This window comes from Dipodomys merriami, unplaced genomic scaffold (genome assembly GCF_024711535.1).
Source record: "Dipodomys merriami isolate MVZ:Mamm:240054 unplaced genomic scaffold, mDipMer1.0.p SCAF_2, whole genome shotgun sequence".
NCBI classification, from domain to species: Eukaryota; Metazoa; Chordata; class Mammalia; order Rodentia; family Heteromyidae; genus Dipodomys; species Dipodomys merriami.
In genome coordinates this window covers 18,174,757-18,195,282 of record NW_027203381.1, presented here as the reverse complement: position 1 = coordinate 18,195,282, position 20,526 = coordinate 18,174,757, and the positions used below count along the sequence as shown (strand labels likewise).

At 45.7% G+C, this 20,526-nt stretch overlaps 1 protein-coding gene across 3 annotated transcripts in view; it reads right to left on the bottom strand.

Moving 5' to 3' along the window:
- The window catches only part of Myo5b (myosin VB), a 299,803-nt gene that overhangs the window by 63,227 nt on the left and 216,050 nt on the right, over window positions 1-20,526 (bottom strand). For all 3 annotated transcript variants that reach the window (XM_070029165.1, XM_070029168.1, XM_070029169.1), the window contains exons 15-19: window positions 18,897-19,052; window positions 17,905-18,002; window positions 13,178-13,264; window positions 1,511-1,622; window positions 371-582 (exon numbers count right to left, since the gene is read on the bottom strand). In XM_070029165.1, coding sequence (XP_069885266.1) covers window positions 371-582; window positions 1,511-1,622; window positions 13,178-13,264; window positions 17,905-18,002; window positions 18,897-19,052 — 665 coding nt within the window. The remainder of the gene's footprint in view (window positions 1-370; window positions 583-1,510; window positions 1,623-13,177; window positions 13,265-17,904; window positions 18,003-18,896; window positions 19,053-20,526) is intronic.

The following is a 20,526-nucleotide window of genomic DNA, read 5'->3' as shown; positions in this document are numbered from 1 at the left end:
TCCAGACCAATAACTGACCTCCAATGAGACTATGTATAACTTCACTATGACAAAAAAGATGCGAATTACCACTTCCTAAAATAAGTCATTATTTTTTCACTTTGGAGTTTAGGCAGAGAGGAAATGATTCATTTGTGCCCACATTAGCTTGTCCTAGGCGAGTGTGATTGGGGTGAGGGACAGATGGGGACATGAGGAGAACTGGGAATCAGACCTGCTTGCTCCCTAAGGTGAGGATGTGAGAGAGATGCACCCAGCCACTGAGAGGAAGTCAAGATGAAGGCAGGCCTAACAGGAACCACACTAGTTATGGAAGATGGGCGAGGCCATTGCCCACTTCCTGCCCCAGATCCACCTCTGCTCAGCTCACCTGCGGGCCAGGAATCCTCGGCAGTACCTCTGTAGGGTTAAGGTAGCCCCCTTCAGCCTGTGGTACTTCACCCTCTGCAGCCAGCCCCGGACCGTCTTCTGGATCGTGATGGTGGCTGCCCGGAACTTGTCGGCCCGCAGCTTCTCCAAGTAGGCCACCTGGCCTGCCCGGAAGAAGATCTTGGTGCGTCCAAACTGGAACTTGTCTGGATCCTTGACAAGGTGGGGAAGGGAGCTGGTTGGTCATCCGTGAGCTGTGAGGTAGCAAGACCCATGCCACCACAGACATCTAAGGCAGATGTCTGTGCCAGAGATCGCATATGACTCTTGGTAGGTAACACGAACTCTGTATTTGTTACACAGACACCAAAGGTCCCGCTGTGGAACAGGCACCAGGCTTTGCATCAGGACGTAGCAATAACTCTATGACTTTCGGTCATGGTGTGTATTAGGAAGAAAGTGAAGCTGAGGAAGAGGATGGTCAAGGAAGGCACCTCTGCAGAGGTGGTGTCAGAGCAAAGACCAACATGAACTGAAGAAGTTCATGGAAGAAGTGTGGAGGAGGGCCATTCCAGAAGAGCAAGGCAAATGCCAGGAGCCCAGCTGTGGGGGTGCCAGAGATCCCGAGCCAGTGGCTGCAGCTCCCCGCAGCTCCCTTGCACATCTGAGAGCGGAATTAGCTCCATCTTCTGTGTGTATCGAGGGGTGAAAAGGCTGGCAGGTGTGCTAGGTAGGTGAAGGGTGCACCGAGGGGTGAAAAGGCTGGCAGGTGTGCTAGGTAGGTGAAGGGCTTGTCCTCCCTGTTACTGATGTAGAAAATGGATGAACGTGTAAGAAGCAGTGTTTTTTTTTTGGGGGGGGGTCCGGTCGTGGGGCCTGAACTCTGGGCCTGGGCACTGTCCCTCAGCTCTTCAGCTCAAGGCTAGCGCTCTACCACTTGAGCCACAGTGCCACTTCTGGCTTTTTTTCTTTTTTGCCTATGTGGTGCTGAGGAATCGAACCCAGGGCCTCCTGCAAGGCAAGCGCTCTACCACTGAGCCACCTTCCCAGCCCAAGAAGCAGTTTCTTGAGATGAAAGCAAAAGCCTGTGTTCTTACAGTTTCCAGAACAACCTCCCCACCCCCTTCCAAGCTCAGCTCACCTTGATGAGGCTTTCCAGGACAGACTTGCAAATGGCCTTTTTGTCTGTGTTGGCAAGCTCTCTCTTCTTGACCAGCACCCGATATCGGTTGAAGAAGTCATGGTAGGTCCACCTGGAAGGAAAACAAAGCTATGGTGACCTCTGATGGCATCTCGTGGGGTCAATACTAAGGCATAAAGCCATTCTCAAGAGCAGTACCAACCGGTCCCACAGGATTTTCATCCTCCCCACAGTTTTCTGAGAATCCTAGTGTGGGGTAATTCTTGGATGGGAGGGAAGGGAGTTTGGGGACCACCTCATGGAGGACTCAGCTCTGCCCCAGGAGTACCCCCTCTACTGCTGCTGCCAAAGGAGTGGGTACTCGCCTGAATTTATTTTTTTAAGTATTAATTTACTTTTGTGCCATTGCTGGGCTTGAACTCAGGGCCTTGGCTTTTTTTCAACTCTTCCTTGCCTTTTTTTCCCTCAAGGTTGTCTCTCTACTACTTGAGCCACACCTCCATTTCCAGTTATGCTATTTAACTGGAAATAAGAGTCTACTGGGGTTTGCTGCCAAGGCTGGCTTTGAACCAGGATCCTCAGGTCTCAGCCTCCCAAGAAGCTAGGATTACAGATAAGAGCCACTGGTTTCTGGCTCAGCTTTATTTTTAAATGCTGGTTTTCTTCTACAGATCAATCATTTTAACCATGAAGGGAATTTTCAATCTAAAGCCCTCCAGAGGTCTGTGTGGCCCATCTCTACATTTCCTAAATCCTTGGCTAGTGGAGGTACACAGTCAGGCCCAGTGTGTGCCTTTAGAGGTCTCAGGCAGGGCTGACATGCCTGTGTCCAGGACATGTGCTGCTTGTACCTCACTGGAAGGCACTGGACGCTGCACCAATCTTATGCACTTGCTTTTTCCTATTGCTGGTAGCCTTGTTGAGAAACTGTCCAGACACTCAGATTGGCTCACTCCCATCCTAGTGGCTGGACATGGATAAATGGCTTTAAAAAATATGAAAATGTTGAAGGGTCTTTGTCCAGCTAATGAAGCTTCTATGATCTCAATCATGTACCATGGATATCATAAAAACTCCTAAGAGCTGACCAATCCTTGAAAGCCTGACCAATTCCTGAGTGACTTCATACTGGAGCTTGAGAACAGAGAGACACAGCAGACAAAGCTGCACATCAGATACGGTTTTGTTTTTGTTTTTGTGTGTCCTGGGTTTGAACTCAGGGCCAGGATGCTGTCCTGAACTTTTTTTTCCATTCAAGGCTACCATTCTACCACTTCCATCCATAGCTGCACTTGTAGCTTTTTTGATGGTTAATTGGCGACAAGAGTCTCTTAAACACACACTATCCTCTCTGATACTTTCAGGTAGGGAAACAGATTTGGGTGATAATTAAATGAAATAATGACACATGAAAAAGAACTTAAGATCTAGGCCCACTTGTTCCCCATGCCCAGTTGTCAGTATCTGAATGTTATAACATGGTCTTCAGTGGCCAGTGGGACAGGTGTGGGCCTTCCCTTTCTCATGACTTTCAGAGGGCATGTTTCATGTTCTAGATCAGGGTTATTTGTGTACTCATTTGTCATGTTTCTCTCTCTGAGTTGACAATTTTGCTAGGGAAATAATTAAAGAAGTGTTTAGCTGGGCTAAAAGCCTTAAATGCTTCTAATTTGAAAATCTTACTGCTGACAGATCCATAATTCAAGGAAATTATGGCAGTGGGGAGACGTGACTAGAGACATCAGGACCAGTTTGTGACTAGCTTAGAGTTTGGGAATACAGGAAATAGGATCTGACTTTGGTCAGAAGTGAAACGGTAGCTAAGTCCCAGGCTGGGTGCCTCACCTTTCCTACCTGTAAGGAATGTCACCTACCTCACCAAAGCGTCTCCTGAAGCTTTATCACAGCCCACACAGACTGCTGGGAAAGCTGCAAAACTTCCCAAGATTTGAATGAAGCTGCTAGGAGAGGGCATTCTGGGTTCTTTAGGAAGGTAACCATTCCCTACAAAGAGGACTGTATTCCTGGGCAGGTGGTCCCTCAGGAGTAGCTAGAGAGATCCACATCCAGCATGGCTTTGGGGATGAATAGGAGGTATCTTTTAAACAACTCCTCGCCCCAGTGCGCTTCTCTGTTCTAGAGTATCAATGAGACGAGTCCCCTCCCAAGTCTATGACTAGGCCCTGACAGTGATCTATGGCATGTCAGCTACCCCAGGGACACAGGTGTCCCTCAACCCTGCCTCTACTGTAGCCACACTTGAGCATTCTTGACTTGAGTCATACTCTCTCTTAAATAAGGACTTCCTTTACCTGGTGTGCTCTGGTCTGCTGGGAGGCAGAGGCCATGACCTGGTCAGAGTCACCCAGGGCCTATGACTGCTTGCAGGCCAGGCAAGCTTTCAGCAGAGCCCTCTGTCTGGAATGACATCTCCTTGGAACTAGCACCTTGGATTCAAGCCCACCAACCAAGACTAATGGTCCCTGTCTGTATACAGTGTTATAGAAACTCATTATCATGGACATTAGACAATATATGTATATATATATATATATATATATATATATATATATATATATATATACATACTTAATGTATGTCTATGTATTATCTATATTTGTTCTCTTCTTTAAGAGAATCCACTGCTGTGACTGGCAGGGGAGAATGCAGTAAATTAGAATATTGTTTTGGCAAACTAAGCTCCATCTGGAGTCTCACACTAGATTTAGCCATATATATGTGGGGACAGTGCAAACAAGTATGCTTGCCCAAGAGGTCCTCAGTGAAGCACATGGGGTGCAACAGCCATAGTTGCAGAACTCTGTATACTGCTTCCTGGCATCTTTTCTTGTGAGGGTACAGGTTAGACAAACACCAATAGCACTTCCAGGAAGACTTTGGTATGAGGCTCTAAGTCATACAATCTCTATGGCATCAGGCCACAAAGAAAACCCCTAAGGACATCATGGCCAACGGCGCCTTGAAGAGTCACTCAGGGCTTTCAGGTCAGGGTCAGATGTGCTAACTTTCATTTTCAGATGGTACCTTCTGTCATTCACCCTAGGCCATAGTCCTGGCTATGCTCACATGGAAAGAATGGCTATGTCTCTTTTCTGCTGAACTTTGCAGGCATCCACCACTCTCTTCAGGGGCCTTCTCTCTTACAAGTCCCCAATGAGAACAGCAGTTTAGCCAGGATAAACCCAGGACTCATGGTCCCTTTCTGGAGACAATGTTACGGGCAATCATCATAATGATGATGAGTTTTTGTGTTTCAAATAATGCATCAGAACATGTATCTCTGTTCTCCCCTTTAAAAAAAAAAGCAAACAAGCAGAGAAATAACTGTTGAATACAGCATTCTCCTTGGAAATATACATGGGATGGACAAAACTTCAAAAGGGATACAAGAAGTCCTGGCAGTAAAGGGCACCTGTTTGGAGACTCACAAAGCAGACAGCCTTGGCTAGGAAGAACAGGGCAATGCGTCTGCTACCTTCTATACAGGAGGACTTGATCCAGTCAGTTTTTCTGGAATTTGTTTCCTCATCCATGAAATGGAAATAACACCACCACCTTGCCTGCCCCAAGTGTCAATGGGATCTTTTCAACAAATGGTTCTAGGACAACTGTATATTTTCAAAAAGAATGAGACACTGGCTGGCTGGTGTGCTGTGGTAACATGCACCTGTAATCTCAGCTGCTTTGGAGGAGAAGACAAGGAGCCTGATGAAAATGTGAGACCTTATCTCAAAAGGCAAATAAAGGGCAGGAAGGCATAGTTTTAGTGGCAGAGCACTTGCCTAGCCCCGTAAGTATAGGGCCCTGGGTTCAATACCAAGAACTGAGGAAGTGAGAGAAAAACAAGACCCAATCCTTCCCATTATCATATTTACAAAATAGCTCAAAGTGAACTATGTAAAGTTTTTTTTGTCAGACTCTGACAAGAAAACATAGGTATAAGCCTATGTGAACTTGGATTAGGTAATTTGTTTTTATGGTTTTGTTTTTTTTAGATAGCAGCTTGTCACACAGCTCAAGCCAACTTGTGATCTTCCCATCATACCCTCCCAAATGCTGGGATTATAGATTTGTACCACCAAGTCAATTAATTTCATAGCTCTTTTTTTTTAAAACTATGACACTTAAGGTACAAGAAATTTTATACCTTAGGAAGTAGATAAACTAGACTTCTTCAAAGTTAGAAAAATTGTGTGTCAAATTATGTCATCAAAACATAAAAAAGCTAGTTCATGAGATAGAAGAAAATATTTGCGCCAGGTGATGGTGGTTCCTGTCTGTAATCCTAGCTACTCAGGAGGCTGAGATCTGAGGATCATGGTTCAAAGACAGCCTGGGCAGGAAAATCCATGAGACTCTTATCTTCAATAAACCACCAGAAAACTGGAAGTGGCACTGTGGCTCAAGTGGTAGAGCACTAGCCTTGAGCTGAAGAGCTGAGGGACAGTGCCCAGGCCCAGAATTCAAGCCCCACGACCAATCCCCCTACCTCCCCACAAAATCACATTAAGTGGCCAATGAGCATGTGGAAAGATACTTATTAACCAACATGGAAACACAAATCAAAATCATGATGAGATAGCACTTCACATGTACTAGGATGGCTATGATAAAAAAAATAAGTAGTATGGAGAAAAAAATATTTGTTGTCACTACGGTGAGAATGTAAAATGGAGCAGTTGCTGGAGGAAGCAGCATGGCCATTTTCCTAAAAGAGTAACAGAGGAAACAATTCCTAACTTGATCTGTGATTATATAAACATGATCCAACAATTCCACTCCTAGACATACACCTAAGAAAAATAAAAATGTATGTCCACTCCAAATCATGCACATAAACTTTTGTGGCAGCATTATCCACACTTGTCCAAAGGTAGAAGCAACCTACATGTCCATTGTGTGATGAATGGTAAAAGAAACTGTGGCATATCCATACAATGAAGCAGTACTCAGCAACATACAGGAATGCACACAGGAACCTTGAACATCGTTGTAAGCAAAGGAGCCAGGTAGAAAAGGTCATATGTTATATGAATACATTTATATGAAATATCTATAATAAGCAAATCTATAGAGATAGAAAAATTAGTACTTGCTCACATCTGGAAGGAGGGAAAGAAGTGACTGCCAACAGGGTTTGTTATGAAGTAATGAAAAATATTACAAAGATATTACAAGTGAAAGTACTATGAAATGACAGGATGGATGTACAGCTCTGAATATAATGAAATCATTGAATTATATACTTTAAAAGTTACCATTTTAAAGTATATAATACCAGCTTCAGGAAAGGTACAGGTGTGAGAATCTTAGTCTGAGACTGTCCCCAGGGCAAAAAAAAAAAATAAAAGCAGGAAACCCTATCTAAAATAAGCAAACAAAGGCTGGGGGCATGTTTCAAGTGCTAGAGGACCCGCCTCACAACTCTAAGGCTCTCAGTGTAAAGCTGGTACTGCCAAAAATTAAATTTAATAGGATATAAATTACATATCAATAGAAACCAATGTGATAAAGCAAAGATCTTATCCCAAGATTGTAACCTTCATAGAATAACACACAATCCCAAGATCTGTTCCCATTATTTCAGCACTAGCACTCAGGAAGGGGTTTATGGTACAAAAGTTGTAGGACACTAGCTCTACAGCCCACTCTACCATACATGACCCATACTTGTCTTTTGCTTTTCTCCCAGCTAGGTCCTAGGCCTCCCATGGTGCACATCACAGCCATGGCTCCAAATGCTGAGCTTTGCCAGAGAAAAGGAAACTCAACTGCTCCCTATTGGTTCTGGCTGGAGCTGAGATACAAACTAAGACATGGAGGAAAATCCAACCAGCCCTGACAAGGCCTGGACATGACCAAGTCACTGTGGCTAACCGGGACCACCAGGGCCTCCAGGCCCAAGGGAAGTGGATTTCAGACCGTATGCATTTAAAAGCCATTGAGAAATCTTGCCAAAATACAGGTCGTCAGAGCCCAGATTCTGATTCTGACTTCACTGATTTGAACAAGGTCCTGTCTTCGAAGGTTGGTAAGTATGTGCGCGTGGCTACAGTGTGGTCCTGAATAGGACACATGTGGTCAGACTCCAGCCCACAGAAAGGTGGACAAAGCTCAGGCAAAAAAGCCAGGTGGATGGATAGAGCCTGGAATAAAGAATCACATCACTCTAGCCCAGCCCCAGTGGCTGACTGACACCTGTAATCCTAGCCACTCAGGAGGTAGAGATCTAAGGACTGTGGTTTGATGCCAGCCCAGGCAGACCAATATTGGAGACTCTTCTCTGCAACTAACCAGCAAAAAGCTGGAAGTAAAGGTATGGTTCAAGTAGTAGAACTCCAGCTTTGAGTGGTGGGGGTGGGGGAATGAAACACACACCCTAGAATAAATTCCGCATTATTTTTTCAACACAGGATATAATCGTGTCTGTTTTAGGTTCAACCACGATTAGGTAGGAGGTGAACTAGACAGTTTCTAAGGCTTCCCTGTAATTCTACAGTCTTAGGTTTTCAGGGGATGGAAGCTGAGGAAGTTTGAAAACTTTTCAGAAAGCACCACTCAGTTTTATGAGGCTGATGAAGTGAAGGATTGCCGAAGCTTACTCCAGGTTTTGTTTCACTCTTTTCATCTTCTCTATGAACACTGCACATTGGAGGAATCCTCCCATATTTTTTGGGGTTAGCAGTATTTGCCTCATGGTTTCTCCAGACATACAGTTGTACAAGCCCCGTAGGGAGAGGCAGGTGACTACCAGACCTGAGCACTGGGGAGCTGGGTGGGCGAGTCTTCCTCCCAGACACTGCATTCATCACCACGCTTTATGCACATTACAATGAACATATTTCTTGGCCACTGCACAGCATTTGAAATTGAATGGTACATTTCCATTTTAAGCCAGCCTCCCAGAAAGCTTAGGAAGGATAAAAATAGACAGGTACCCTGAAACCAGAGGGAGAGAGGCAGTTCCAGACAACGGCTGCTGGCAACTGTGTCACAGACATCCCCTCTGGCTTGGGGACTTTAGGGGCATGTGTGATGTCCTCACGTTTGAACATGAGTGAGAATTCTTCCAAGGAACCAGGAGACTGGAGGAAGAACCTCAAACCCTCAGGCCCTAACAGGATGGTTCTATGGGAGACTTGGCACAGCTCTTTGTGATCCTGGACGATGCCTTTTCTTTCCTTTTGTTGCCTTGCACAGATAAATGTAGGAAGATGGTGCAAATGAATCCTCCTAATCGAAGAAGTCTCGTGAAGTCTCCTTGGGAAACATCTGTACAAAGTTGTATAGTTACATGAAAGATAACAGAAGTAAAATCACTTTCCTTCTTTTTTTTGGCATCGGTCCCGGGCTCACACTCAGGACTGGACACTGTCCCTGAGATTTTTGTGCTCAAGGCTAGTGCTCTACCACTTGAGCCATAGTTCCACCTTCTGATTCTTCGGTGTTTAATTGGAGATAAGAGTCTCATAGATTTTCCTGTCCAGGCTGGGTTCAAACCACAGTTCTCAGATCTCAGCCTCCTGAGTAGCTACGATTACAGATGTGAGCCACTGGAGCTTGGTGAAGTCACTTCGAATGTCTTAGCAGACCAGGTGGTAAATTCTTCTTTAGCCAACTCCCAGGGGGCCCAGGTCCCACTCAGGTCTCCCAAAGTCAGGTCAACAAAGTGACTGACTGCTCAGGGCTCCTCCCGGAGGCTAGCACACATCTCATTCTTTGTGTATTATCCTCCACAGATGACATATTGCCTGCATGTGGCAGGCATAAAAACCTCACTTCGTTCATCCCTGGATTTAGAAGCTATACATCAATCTTCTGAACTAAGCAGTTAGGTGGTTCTGTTTCTTTCTTTCCAGTCAGTGATGTCACTCCCAAATGGTCACCATGGTTGGCAAGTGCAGAAGATTAATCAATAGGGATGAGCCAAAAGATTACAGGAGCCAGGAGCTTTGTCCTATCCCTTACCACTCATCTTCCCCCCAAAATGCCACCGCGTGGCTTGGTAGTAACAAAAGGATTAGAGTCTAGAGGAAATAGTATGGACAAGATGACCCAACACTAAAGGCAGTGCTGCTTTCCATACTAGAAATCTGTTTGGGAAGGGAATCCTCTCTTGATCCTTTTAGTGAAATGTGCTAAGGCAGCAGACCTAAGTAGGGCAGGTAGGGCGCATCCTGGATGTAGGCCCACACATTTAAACCATGGCACTAGGCAACATTATCTGTGATACCAGAAATCAATCTTTCCTTTCCTCCCTACACTTTCTGTAATCCCTATAATGACAAAAACAGAAGGTGCAGATGCACTTATAATTACCTGCTAGGTTGAAGCCTAAAACAATTAGGATGACAGGAAAAGACATTTGTCAGGCACTCTCAAAGAGATGAGGAAGTTGTGGCACGCTGACCTGGCTGGCAGCTCTGAGTGCAGGCAGGTGGAGTGAGCAGCAGGAGAGGCCATGCTCCATATGGGGCTAAAGTCTTGGCAGGCATGGACTCTCTTAGCTGCCTAGCTGAAGTGAAAGCACACCTGGAGCCCCAGCTTCCTGTGACTGGGAGATCAAGCAGTAAGGGCTCCTTCACGTCTGCCCATCCCTGAAGAGCACGCTGCGCCCTGGCTGGTGGCAGCCTCCTGTTGCTTCCCCATCAAGTGAACCTTCCTCGCGCAAATCTCACCTTCAAGAAGCCACAGCCCCTCCTACACTTGCACTACAACCTTGCACTTGGGCTTGTGTTGTTCCCTAACGGCTTGGGTCACTTCAAGCTGAGAGCTCTTGGGAGACAGGGGCCAATACAGGGCAGGATGCTCAGTGCAGCATGAGATATAGAGGAGAAAGATTAAGAGAAGAGACCAGAGAGGCCAGTAGCTGCTCTCATGCTACATAAAGCTCATGTGAGACTCGAGAAATAAAACCTTCCCCTCTGTCCTTTATCTCTAAACCAGACCATGCTGTGCTGAGACAGAACACACACTAGGAGCGGATGGCACACAGTCATCTGATTTCATGGGGTGAGGTGAAGAAGCTGAGTGGTGAATTGGCATGAATGTGGACAGCCCATCTGCCTAGGGTATCTCATTGCCACATGCTTCCCTGAGTCTTCCCCATAGCTGGACATAGTCTTGCAGATGCCTCCTGCTTCACAAGCCACCCATCAGTCTAATGATAACTTACCCACAAGGCCACGTTGAGTTTTATTCCTCACCTCCAGGCCTCTGCACTGTTCAGCACAGGTAAGTACAGTTGTACTTCATACACAATTACATGAGACTGAGTCCTGAACCTCATTCATATTAGGCATACACTCTGTTACTGAGCTTTTATATAACTTCATAGAACTTATCGGCTGACATTTACAGTTGCTTAGAGAGTTTTGGAATTTTTAGAATGGGCTTTTGAGGTAGCCATACCCACTGGGGTTTCACCAAAAAACAAATCTAGAAATTTCTGGTTTAGACATGTTCTACCCAGATAGTTACACCTAGAGGGGGGCAGGTTCTTGCTTGCATCTGTGTGCATGCACACACACGCACACATATGCACGCTGGTACTGAAGCTTGAACTTAGGGCCTGGGCACTGTTCTTTAGCTTTTTCACTCAAGTTTGGTACTCTACCACTTGAGCATCAGCTTCATATTGAGCTTTTTGGTGGGTAATTGCTTGGGCTGGCTTTGAACCTCCATCTTCTGACCTTAGCCCTCCAGGATTACAGGTGTGCACTGACTTGTATCTTAATGAGTATTAAATGCTTAAATGCTCTGCATTATGCCAAGGACTTTAGATATGGTACACTATCTCATGCCTCACAGTAACTTAAGAAGTGAAGTTAGTCCACTAAAAGATAAGGAAACTTTAGCTCAAAAAGATTAACTTGCCTAAGGGCCAAGACAAGAAGGGTGGGAAACAACACTTGAATAAGAGCCTGACTCCAAAGCTGGGATGTTTCTGTTCTTACCCAAGCCACAGTTCTGAAGTGCTCACTCTTGCTCTCAAGCTGGAGAGAAGAGAGTCTGGGCACAGCACAGGGGATGGACTGTCTCTCGGGGCCTGCATCTTCCTCCTCTGCTAAACCTGTGTGGCGGATGACACTTCCCTGACTTGAGTTGTAAGGTGTACGGCAGAGCTGTGCTGGTTTTAGACCCAACTCAACCAGGAGCTGGTGTCTCAGAGCTGTTTCTGGGTTTCACTGTGAAAATACATTTTAGATAACAATACCTTATCTTTCTATAACACGCAGACATGGCCACACCACAATGTTCATGCTGTCACAAACTACCCTCTAACAATTTCCAACCCAAGTTGGCCACAATCCACTAAACTGATTTACTGAACTGTAGTGGTTTGCAAGGCACAATTCTGAGAAATAGTGAGTCCAGAAAGCCCAATAGATACAGAAGCCAGGAGCAGAGCTTGATGTCTTCAAGCTAGTTCTTCAGTTGAGTGAAACTAAGTTGGACATGAAGCCTGGGCCTACAGCAGACACTAAAAGGCAGTGGAGGTGACCAAACCACAGTGAGTTGGATGCAGACTCGAACCACTGGGCCTGAACCTTCAAGAGGTCATAGGATACTCAGGGCAGACTGGGAAAAGGCATGCCATACTCGCAGAGCCTTTATCAAAAGCATGAGCAATTCCACCTCATTAGTAGTAGCTGGGAAGCCACTTGTGTTCAGACCCAAAAGTAAAAAAACCAAGAGGAGATCTCAGGCCTTCTACCTTTTGCTCCCAGGCAAAGAGGGATGTGGTGGAGAAAAGAATAACAGTAGCCTGCAACCTGGCTCCAGCAATCACCCTGAACAATGCTTGAACATGCAGGGTTTGAAAAGCTGCCTGGATATTACAGATTAGAGATAGTTCTTATCTCTTCCATGACAAATACAAATTGCTAATCCAACCAGCAACTTCCCTCCTAGGCCTAAACAATTAGAGAATCATATAGTTAAGATGGTAATGGGCAATTAATCACAGCCTAGGAATTGATCCCTCACTGCAGGGGAAAGCACCGGGAGGTCTGTGGGGAAGCGTGGGTTACGTCCATTTCCTGACACTCAAGGACTTCTCTCAGGGAGGGCAGTCCTTGTGAGCAGTACCAGAGGCCCTGTGCTGCTGCACTGTCCTGCTCAGGCCGAGTTAACGATAGATGTTATTTGATTTTTGTGACACCGGTTGGTATGCTGGGTGATTTGGATGAGCTAATGGGGTTGCCAACCACACCCCACCTCTACTTCAGGTGCACCTGCTATGATAGCTGTGTGGGAAGCTGAGCTTGGGAGAATTGTGGTTTGAGGCTAGCCTTTGGTGGAAACTTCTGTAAAGACACCATCTCAGAGGAAGAAGCTGCATGTGGCGCTGTGCAACTATCATGCCAGTTATAGCAGTGTGCAAAAAACAGGAGGACAGCAGGTCAGGAACACAGCTAGCCCATCATTCAGAGTAACGCCAATGTGAAATTTGAAAAACCGCCCCAAGGGATGTCACTGTTGACTCCTGTACTTCTTAGGCCAACCGAAATTCTTACTTCTGTCAGCGTCCTGCTCGGGCCCTCGGGCTGTGGGAACTGTTGTCAGTCTGTCTCCGGCTAACAGCACACACAAGGTCTTGGGGTGGCTCTGTGCTCTGGAAGTGTGAGGCTGGTGACATATTACCTGGATGGGTAGCCTGCCGCGCTGATACGAATCGTCTCCAGTACCCCACAGGCTCTGAGCTGCTGCACGGCTCTCTTTGGATCAAAGCTGCCAAACAAGAAGATAAGCGATGAGCGGCCACCCTGGCAAATAAGCAGAACATTAGAGAAAGAGAGCATTCCTCCAACTGAAGTCCGCAAGGCATCTGCTACCACTGAGCTAAACAGGAGTGTACACAAGGTCAAGAGCCATTTCAGCAGCTTCAGTTCTGTGGCCAGGCACATGTCCACATTCTTAATCTCACCAGGGTAATGATCTCTCTTTTCTTGGCCCAAGTCCTGCTCCACCCTCCAAGACTCATATGCCCTCTCTCCTAAGCTTGCCTTATTTTCATCCACACCGACTTGAGGTTATGGACTCTTGTCCATAACCTCAATGCTTGGCCCCAGTAGAATTCTTTGGCTCAGCAGTTGGGAGGGTGAATTTCAAGGCAGGTTGCCACACTCACTTTACCAGCTTCACATGTACTTTGGGGAAAGTAACTTAATCTCTTTTGGGTCTTGGTATATTCATCTTGGTATATTCATCTTGAAATGGGTATAGTGTTAGTAGCACCCATTTTCTTGGGTTATGAAATGGAAATGTCATGGATGGATCAAGAAAACAAACAACAGCATCTGGCATGAGATAAGGGCCAATTAAAAGTCCTATAGATGAAAAGCTTTACCTCCCTGTCCTTAGAGAGATGGGCTCCATCTTTAACCAGTCCCATGTTCTCCAATGCTAAGCCTAGTACTGAAACCACCCCCCACCCCCTACCCCATATATACAGAACACAGCACCACCGTAGAAGTCAACCCTGACTGAAGGGCTCTGTACTGGGTGAGGAGAGAAGAGTGCACAGGGGAACATTGAGGCTCTGCAGGATGTGGTACAAGTGCTGAGGAAATGCAAGGGAAAGGCTCAATAAATCTTCATCGAGGGACTGGAGGTATGGCTCAACATGGTAAAGTACCTGCCCAGCATGTGCAAAACCCTGAATTCAAAACTCAGTTTTTTTTAAGCCCACTTAGAATGAATCATTCTTTATGATTGATGAAGACTACTGTTCTCTGAGGATGAAATGCACCTTTCTTTCAGACGGCACATAGCTCAACTGAAGCTAGGGCCATGCTTCTTTGGTTGCTGCTACTGGAAGTAGAAGGGCAGGAGCCACAGGCTCACAGCAGGCTCACAGCCATCGATCACAGTGGCTTTGGCAGGAACTTGACCAGGCTCTTGGGCAGCTGGCTTGCCCTGGTGGATAAAGGAAGGTGGGTGCTACATCAGCTTAGGATTCACCTTTGCCCCACAGGCAGCCCTTTGAGACTCTCTGATAGCCCAGGTGTTCCCTCCCTGGCAAATGAGTCAACCCAGATTCTGGAACTTTGGATCTGGCCTGGGGTCTGCCTCATTCAGACCATCTCTCCATGAGAATCCCTGTTTTCCCATCTCCATGTGACCTGGTTAACTCCTGATCCAAACTGCTCTCCAGTGAAAACTGCTGAATGGGCCTGGAACCCAGAAGGAAGTCCTTCCAACTGAGGCATGTGGCAGATGGTGTTATGCTTGCCTGGGTTCAGTGAGCACTTTCTGAGTGACTGACTTAGAGCTGCAGGCCTCCTGCATTCCATGCAGGGTCTTCAGGTCCAGGAAATACCCACATCTTCCCCTAGGCCTGCTCACTCATTGGTCTGATCTTCCTCCTACACTCAGCTTCTTTCTAGTCTTTTCCTGATCACTTCAGTCCCAAATGATCCAACTTTCAGTCACTTACAACACTGAATGTATAAGGCACAATGGAGTGCTGTATTTCTGTTCAATGGTGAACAGAAATGACTTAATTTCATCAGAGCTCTGCAGATCAAGGGTCTAATAATGTGCCCTGAGGGCTCACGGTATGTCTGCCCTTTCCCCGTGCCATGATCTCTGTGGTTTTCCTCCATAGGAGCAGTCACATTTCTGGGCTCAGAGCAAGGCTCTCATCAATCTGAGTGGCAATGATTAATCTCATTAAGCTACTAGGGCCATAAAGGCTGCTTGCAACCTTGAGAGACCACAAATGGTCTTTGGGGTGCAGGCTCTGCCCCTCTTGGGAGCTGTTCAGGCAACCTGAAGATGCACCTGAGCTCTGGAAAGGTCTCCCATGGGCTGCCAAGAGCTCTGAACCTGAACCCTGCAGCCATGCCCTGCAGGCCACAGGTGCCTACCCCTTGACCCACATGGGTTGAGCTGCAGTCCCTGTTGTTCCCAGATGATCTGAAAAGGAACAGATGATCTGAAAACCCTTCCTTCCTTAAAAGGACCATTCATCTCCCAACTACCCATATTCCTCTCTGACCCTGTACTTTGCTACTTTGTAGTTCATCACCACCTGGCAGCCAAGCTTTAACTGGGTCCAGTCTAACAGCTGGATAATTACTTGTGAGCCAGACTCCCATCTCATGGAAGCAAAGGGTAAGTTCTTTGAAAACAGAGTCAGGAGAGGGCTAGACATCTCTCTGTGCCCCACATACCACACCTACAGCTGTTCCTCCAGAGCTAAGCCCTCATGCTGCGCTGCTTCTTGGAGAACTCAGATCAGTCACCCCCTTCCTTATACCTATTTTTTGCCCCAGAGATGGCAACACCAGTTCCCTGAGGAAAAGGAGCAAGGTTGACCTCAGCTCTGTCACAAATGGCTGGTCCCACTGTGCAGGGCAGAATCTGACACTTGTTTTTCTCATTCACTCAATAAGTGCTAAGAGCCTCTACCCAACTACAATTCATTCACTTGCTCTAGCTATGAAGTAATGAAAAACGGAAAGATGGACATCCTAGGGAAACACAAGAAAATGATACATGTAAAATACTGCCATCTTCCTTCCCTGCTCACACACCCAGAGGGAACTGGGAACTATACAGTCTTCTATTCTCTAATCTCCCTAGCAGTAAAGAAAACCCCCTGTCAAGCCCTCTCATTTTGCCTGCCTGCTGTTACCAGGAGGTGACTAGAAATGAAACACCAGCCCTTCTGCTCTTATGTTTTGAAAAACACTGATGATAATAATTAGTACTGAACTCAACTGAAAAATTACCAGATACACAGGAACTTCCAAGCACAAAGTTTACTGTCTCCTCAGTCTTTTTCCACCATAAGAGCTGTGGTGGGGATGTTGAGCTATATTCAGCCAGAGGAGCTGCAGAGGTAGCAGAGATCCAATGTTCAGACTGAGTTAGAGCTGCCAAAGAAATGGCTTCACAGAAATATGTTCCATTAGAACTGAACAGAAATCATGGAAAGGAAAGACAGAAATAGGTGTTTAGAAAATTGAAAAATGCGCCAGTGACTAGAAAGAATGGCAGGTGTGAAGGCCCAGAATAAGGAACAAGGAGGCCACTGAGGTGCATAGAAGTTGTGCCAAGGGTATGGGACATTATTCCAGGCAAGAATTCTGGGGGTCTGGATATCAGATTGCTATACTTGGGTGACTTCCTAGCTCCTACACAGGGAAGTGAGCAAGGGGTGGGAAGACAGGTAAATAAAGGGAGGCTGAACTAGATCAATGCATGCTGCAAGCATGTGCTCAAAATCACACCAGCTTCCATTGATATGTACAGTGGATACATGTTCACCAAAAACTAAAAGAAATAACGAAATGAAGAGGATATGTAGCAAGATCTTGGGAGAAGGAAGAGCAAAAGAAGACCAATGGGCCAAGCAAGTTCTCATGTAGATTCCACAGGACTTTCACAATGAACAGAGTGGTGGAGAAGGAGGAATTAAGGGCAATATGGCGGCCTGTCCAACATGGCAGCCAGTAGCCACATGTGGGTATGGGATTAATAAAAATTAAACAGAATGAACTCAGTTTCTCAACCACAGTAGCCACATGAGATTGGTGGCTCCCTTGTTGGCTGATGCTGACTGCAGAATACTTTCATAATCACAGAAAGGTTCTCCTGGCCAGCGCTGGTCTAGAGGGACTTTCTAGAAGTTTCTCAGACTTCTAGTTTGGGAGATGGAGGCTAATGAGTAGAAGAAATGGCAGGAATTGTTTTGCCATTACTAAAACAGAGATCAAAGGAAGAGGAACCACTTTGAAGGAGAAAGGTCCTAGAATGTGGGGTGGTGTGCTGTTACTGGTACACAGAAATGCTGCTCTGGAATGTGGGTAAGGATAACTGAGACTTCATGGTACCTGGATTTGGATGAGGTTAGCCATGTGAGTGCGGACAGAACTGCAAGGAGTAGTTTCAAGGTAGGGATAGAGGTAGGTGAGGTAGGGAATGGTAAGTGGCAGCAGCTATAGGGGAAGCAAGGCCATGGATGTGACATATCACTCAATGGGACAACCCAAGGCTGGTTCCCTTGACTCCAGGAAAGCCTTTCTTCACCACTTCCATTCCTTGCTTGTTTGAACTTAGTGCTCGCTGAAAGAGGTTCCATATTTGATTTGGGTGTACACATTGCTTAACAGCAAGGAAAGTTCTAGAGGGCTAGGGAATTCACCTTCTTACCCTCTCTAATCTAGGACAGCAGAGGTGGGACCCACCAATGTCTGTTGGGCTTTGCTCAGCCTATAACTCTCCTGGAAGTAAATGATCAGACACCAGGCTAAGCCACAGAGCCCCACAGGCTGCTCCTCTCAGCCCCCCTTGGTTGCAGCTGAACTTCTGAGTTCAGAAAGATATGGAAGCAGGGCTGGCCACACCCAGCGGGCACTTACTGGAAGGGGAGCTTCTCATCATTGGGCTTGATGCAGCGGACATAGTGTGGTGTGGTGGCATTCAGGGTCTCCATGAGCAGATGCAAGGAGGTGCGGAACTGGGGAGGCAAAAGTCAATGTTTGGTTATCAGTTTGTTGAATGTACAATAAAGGGAAACTCAACATATGAATGGTGATGGTAGCAGTTGTCACTGTCGTCCCCCCCCCCCCCCCCCCGCCCTTCCCCAGTCCTAAGGCTTGAACTTGGCCTGGGCACTGACCCTGAGCTTTTGTGCTCAAGGCTAGTGCTCTACCACTTGAGCCACAGCTCTACTTTCAGCTCTTTTGGTAGTTTAGTGGAACTAGGAGTCTCACAAACTTTCCTGCCTGGGCTGGCTTCAAACTACAATCCCCAGATCTCAGCCTCCTGAGTAGCAAGGATTATAGGTGTGAGCCACTGGCAGTAGGCTTAGTGACATTACTATTCTTACTGTGGTTAATCTGACCTGTAGTCAGATTTTATCCAACACTATCACCTTGCTCCTCAAACTGATTGGGCCTAGCAAGTCTTGCCACAGTGACGGATCCAGTGAGATTGAATGAGGTGAAGAATGCCCAAGGATCCCAGAAATGTCCAGAATTGGTAAACCAGAAGAATAGGTCATGTTGCAAGGTGCCCTCTTTGGAGACACAATGCCCACAGAGACCTTGGAGCAGAAGCTGTTCAGTCGTCTGCTCCTCAGGCTTCATTAACCCTCCTCTCCACTCTGCAGATCTGACTTGACCTCTCCACAAACTCTGCTTCAGGGATTAATGTATCTCTTTCTTCAGTTAGTCCCTCTGGGGAGTTCTGAAGTCCCCTCTCAAAGACACAAAGCTTCAGATAGGTGGCCAGAACTGCTGATGCTGAGACCTTTGTGTTCTCCTGAACTCATGCCCATCCATTTTCCTTCTACAGAGAGGCTGGACTGCCACTTATGAGACACAGCCCACAGCTTCTGCCTTGGACTGACCTGGTGGCCCACAGATTTCTTGTGCTCCTTGTTGGAGGCCTTCATGGGGGGCCTGGCAGAACGAATGTTGATCTTTGAAGATGATCCCTTCCCAGAGGTGGTGGAGGCAGGAACAGGGTCTTTATCCTCCCGAAACAAGTCAGCCACTAGTGGGAACTAGAAACAATCATAGAAAGAACAATGAAAAGGAGATTACTTGTGCTTTAAGTTGTTTACATTCTTCCAAAATAACTAATATATGCCACTAAGAAATAAAAATATATGTCCACACTGAACTTTGTATAAATGTTCCATGTACCATAATGTTCATAACAGTGTTATTTATGAGCTACAAAGCAGAAATGACTCAAATGGCCAATACCTGATGAATGGATAAAGCATAAAAAAGTGGTATATCAATTCAATAGAATATTTTTCAACAATATAAAGGAATGAGATCCTGACAGGTGGGACAAAACAAGTGAACTTTGAAAACATTATGCTAAGTGAACAAAGTCAGACAAAGAAAGAACACAAAGTGTGTGATTCATTTATATGAAATGTTCAGGGAGTAAAATGAGGTTTAGTTGTTGACAAGGACTGGGAGAGAGAGACAGAGAGCAATTGCTAATAGATACAAGGCTTCTTTATGCAGTAATAAAAATAATCTCAAATGTATAGTAGTGATAGTTGTACAATTTTGTTAGCATATTAAAACCCAGTGAATTTTTAAACTTCAGAAGGATAAGTTTATATATATTTATATATGATATATATCATACATATATTAACATCTTGATTTTTTAATGGTTAGGAAAGTCACCTTCCCTGACAACCTTATGTAATTTTTATACCTGTAAACATTGAGTCATTTCTTTGTGTCATTTCTTTTTTTTAATAAGTTTTTTTTTACCATACAGAGGGGTTACAATTACATGAGCAAGGTAATGAGTACATTTCTTATCAAGCATTGTTGCCTCCTCCTTTGTTTTTCCCCTACCATCCCTGCCCTCCCATCTTCTTTGTGTCATTTCTGCAAACATGGACATAATTTCATTTCTTTATGATGTGGTAGAAAGTAGAGATATGTTATCAAAGGATTATGTTTCAATGTTATTTCCCACACTTATTGTTGAATCTTATGATATTGCACAGCTTCAGTGTGTCCTGGCCTTTCCATTAGTAAAATGAAGATAAGATTGCTCATTTTGGAGGCTGTTTATGAGGATTATATAACTTCCCAGGTTAATGTCCTGGTAACAAGGTGCAAACTTGGGACAAGAAGCTGGTGGGATAGAGGGGTCTCAGCCGTCGAGACACTTAGTCTGATGGGAACAAATCTTCCATCATCCCCTGAGGAAGTCAGTGCTGACACTAGAACAAAGTGCTATGCCTTGAACGCATACTGCCTGTGTGGAAGGGAAAGGAGCATTGAGGATATCTCTGGCAACCTTGCCACATTCAGTCTCTACAGAAAAGAAGCGAAGGCCAGTGCCTCAGACTCCAGGCTCTGCTCCTTCTAAGCCACTCAGTATTATCCTACTTTAACCCCTACTTAAATGTGTGATCCTCCTCTCCTACCACTGTGTCTGAAAGTCCTGTTCCACAATCTGATCTCATTCTCATCTTCCCACAGAAGATACTTTGTCCT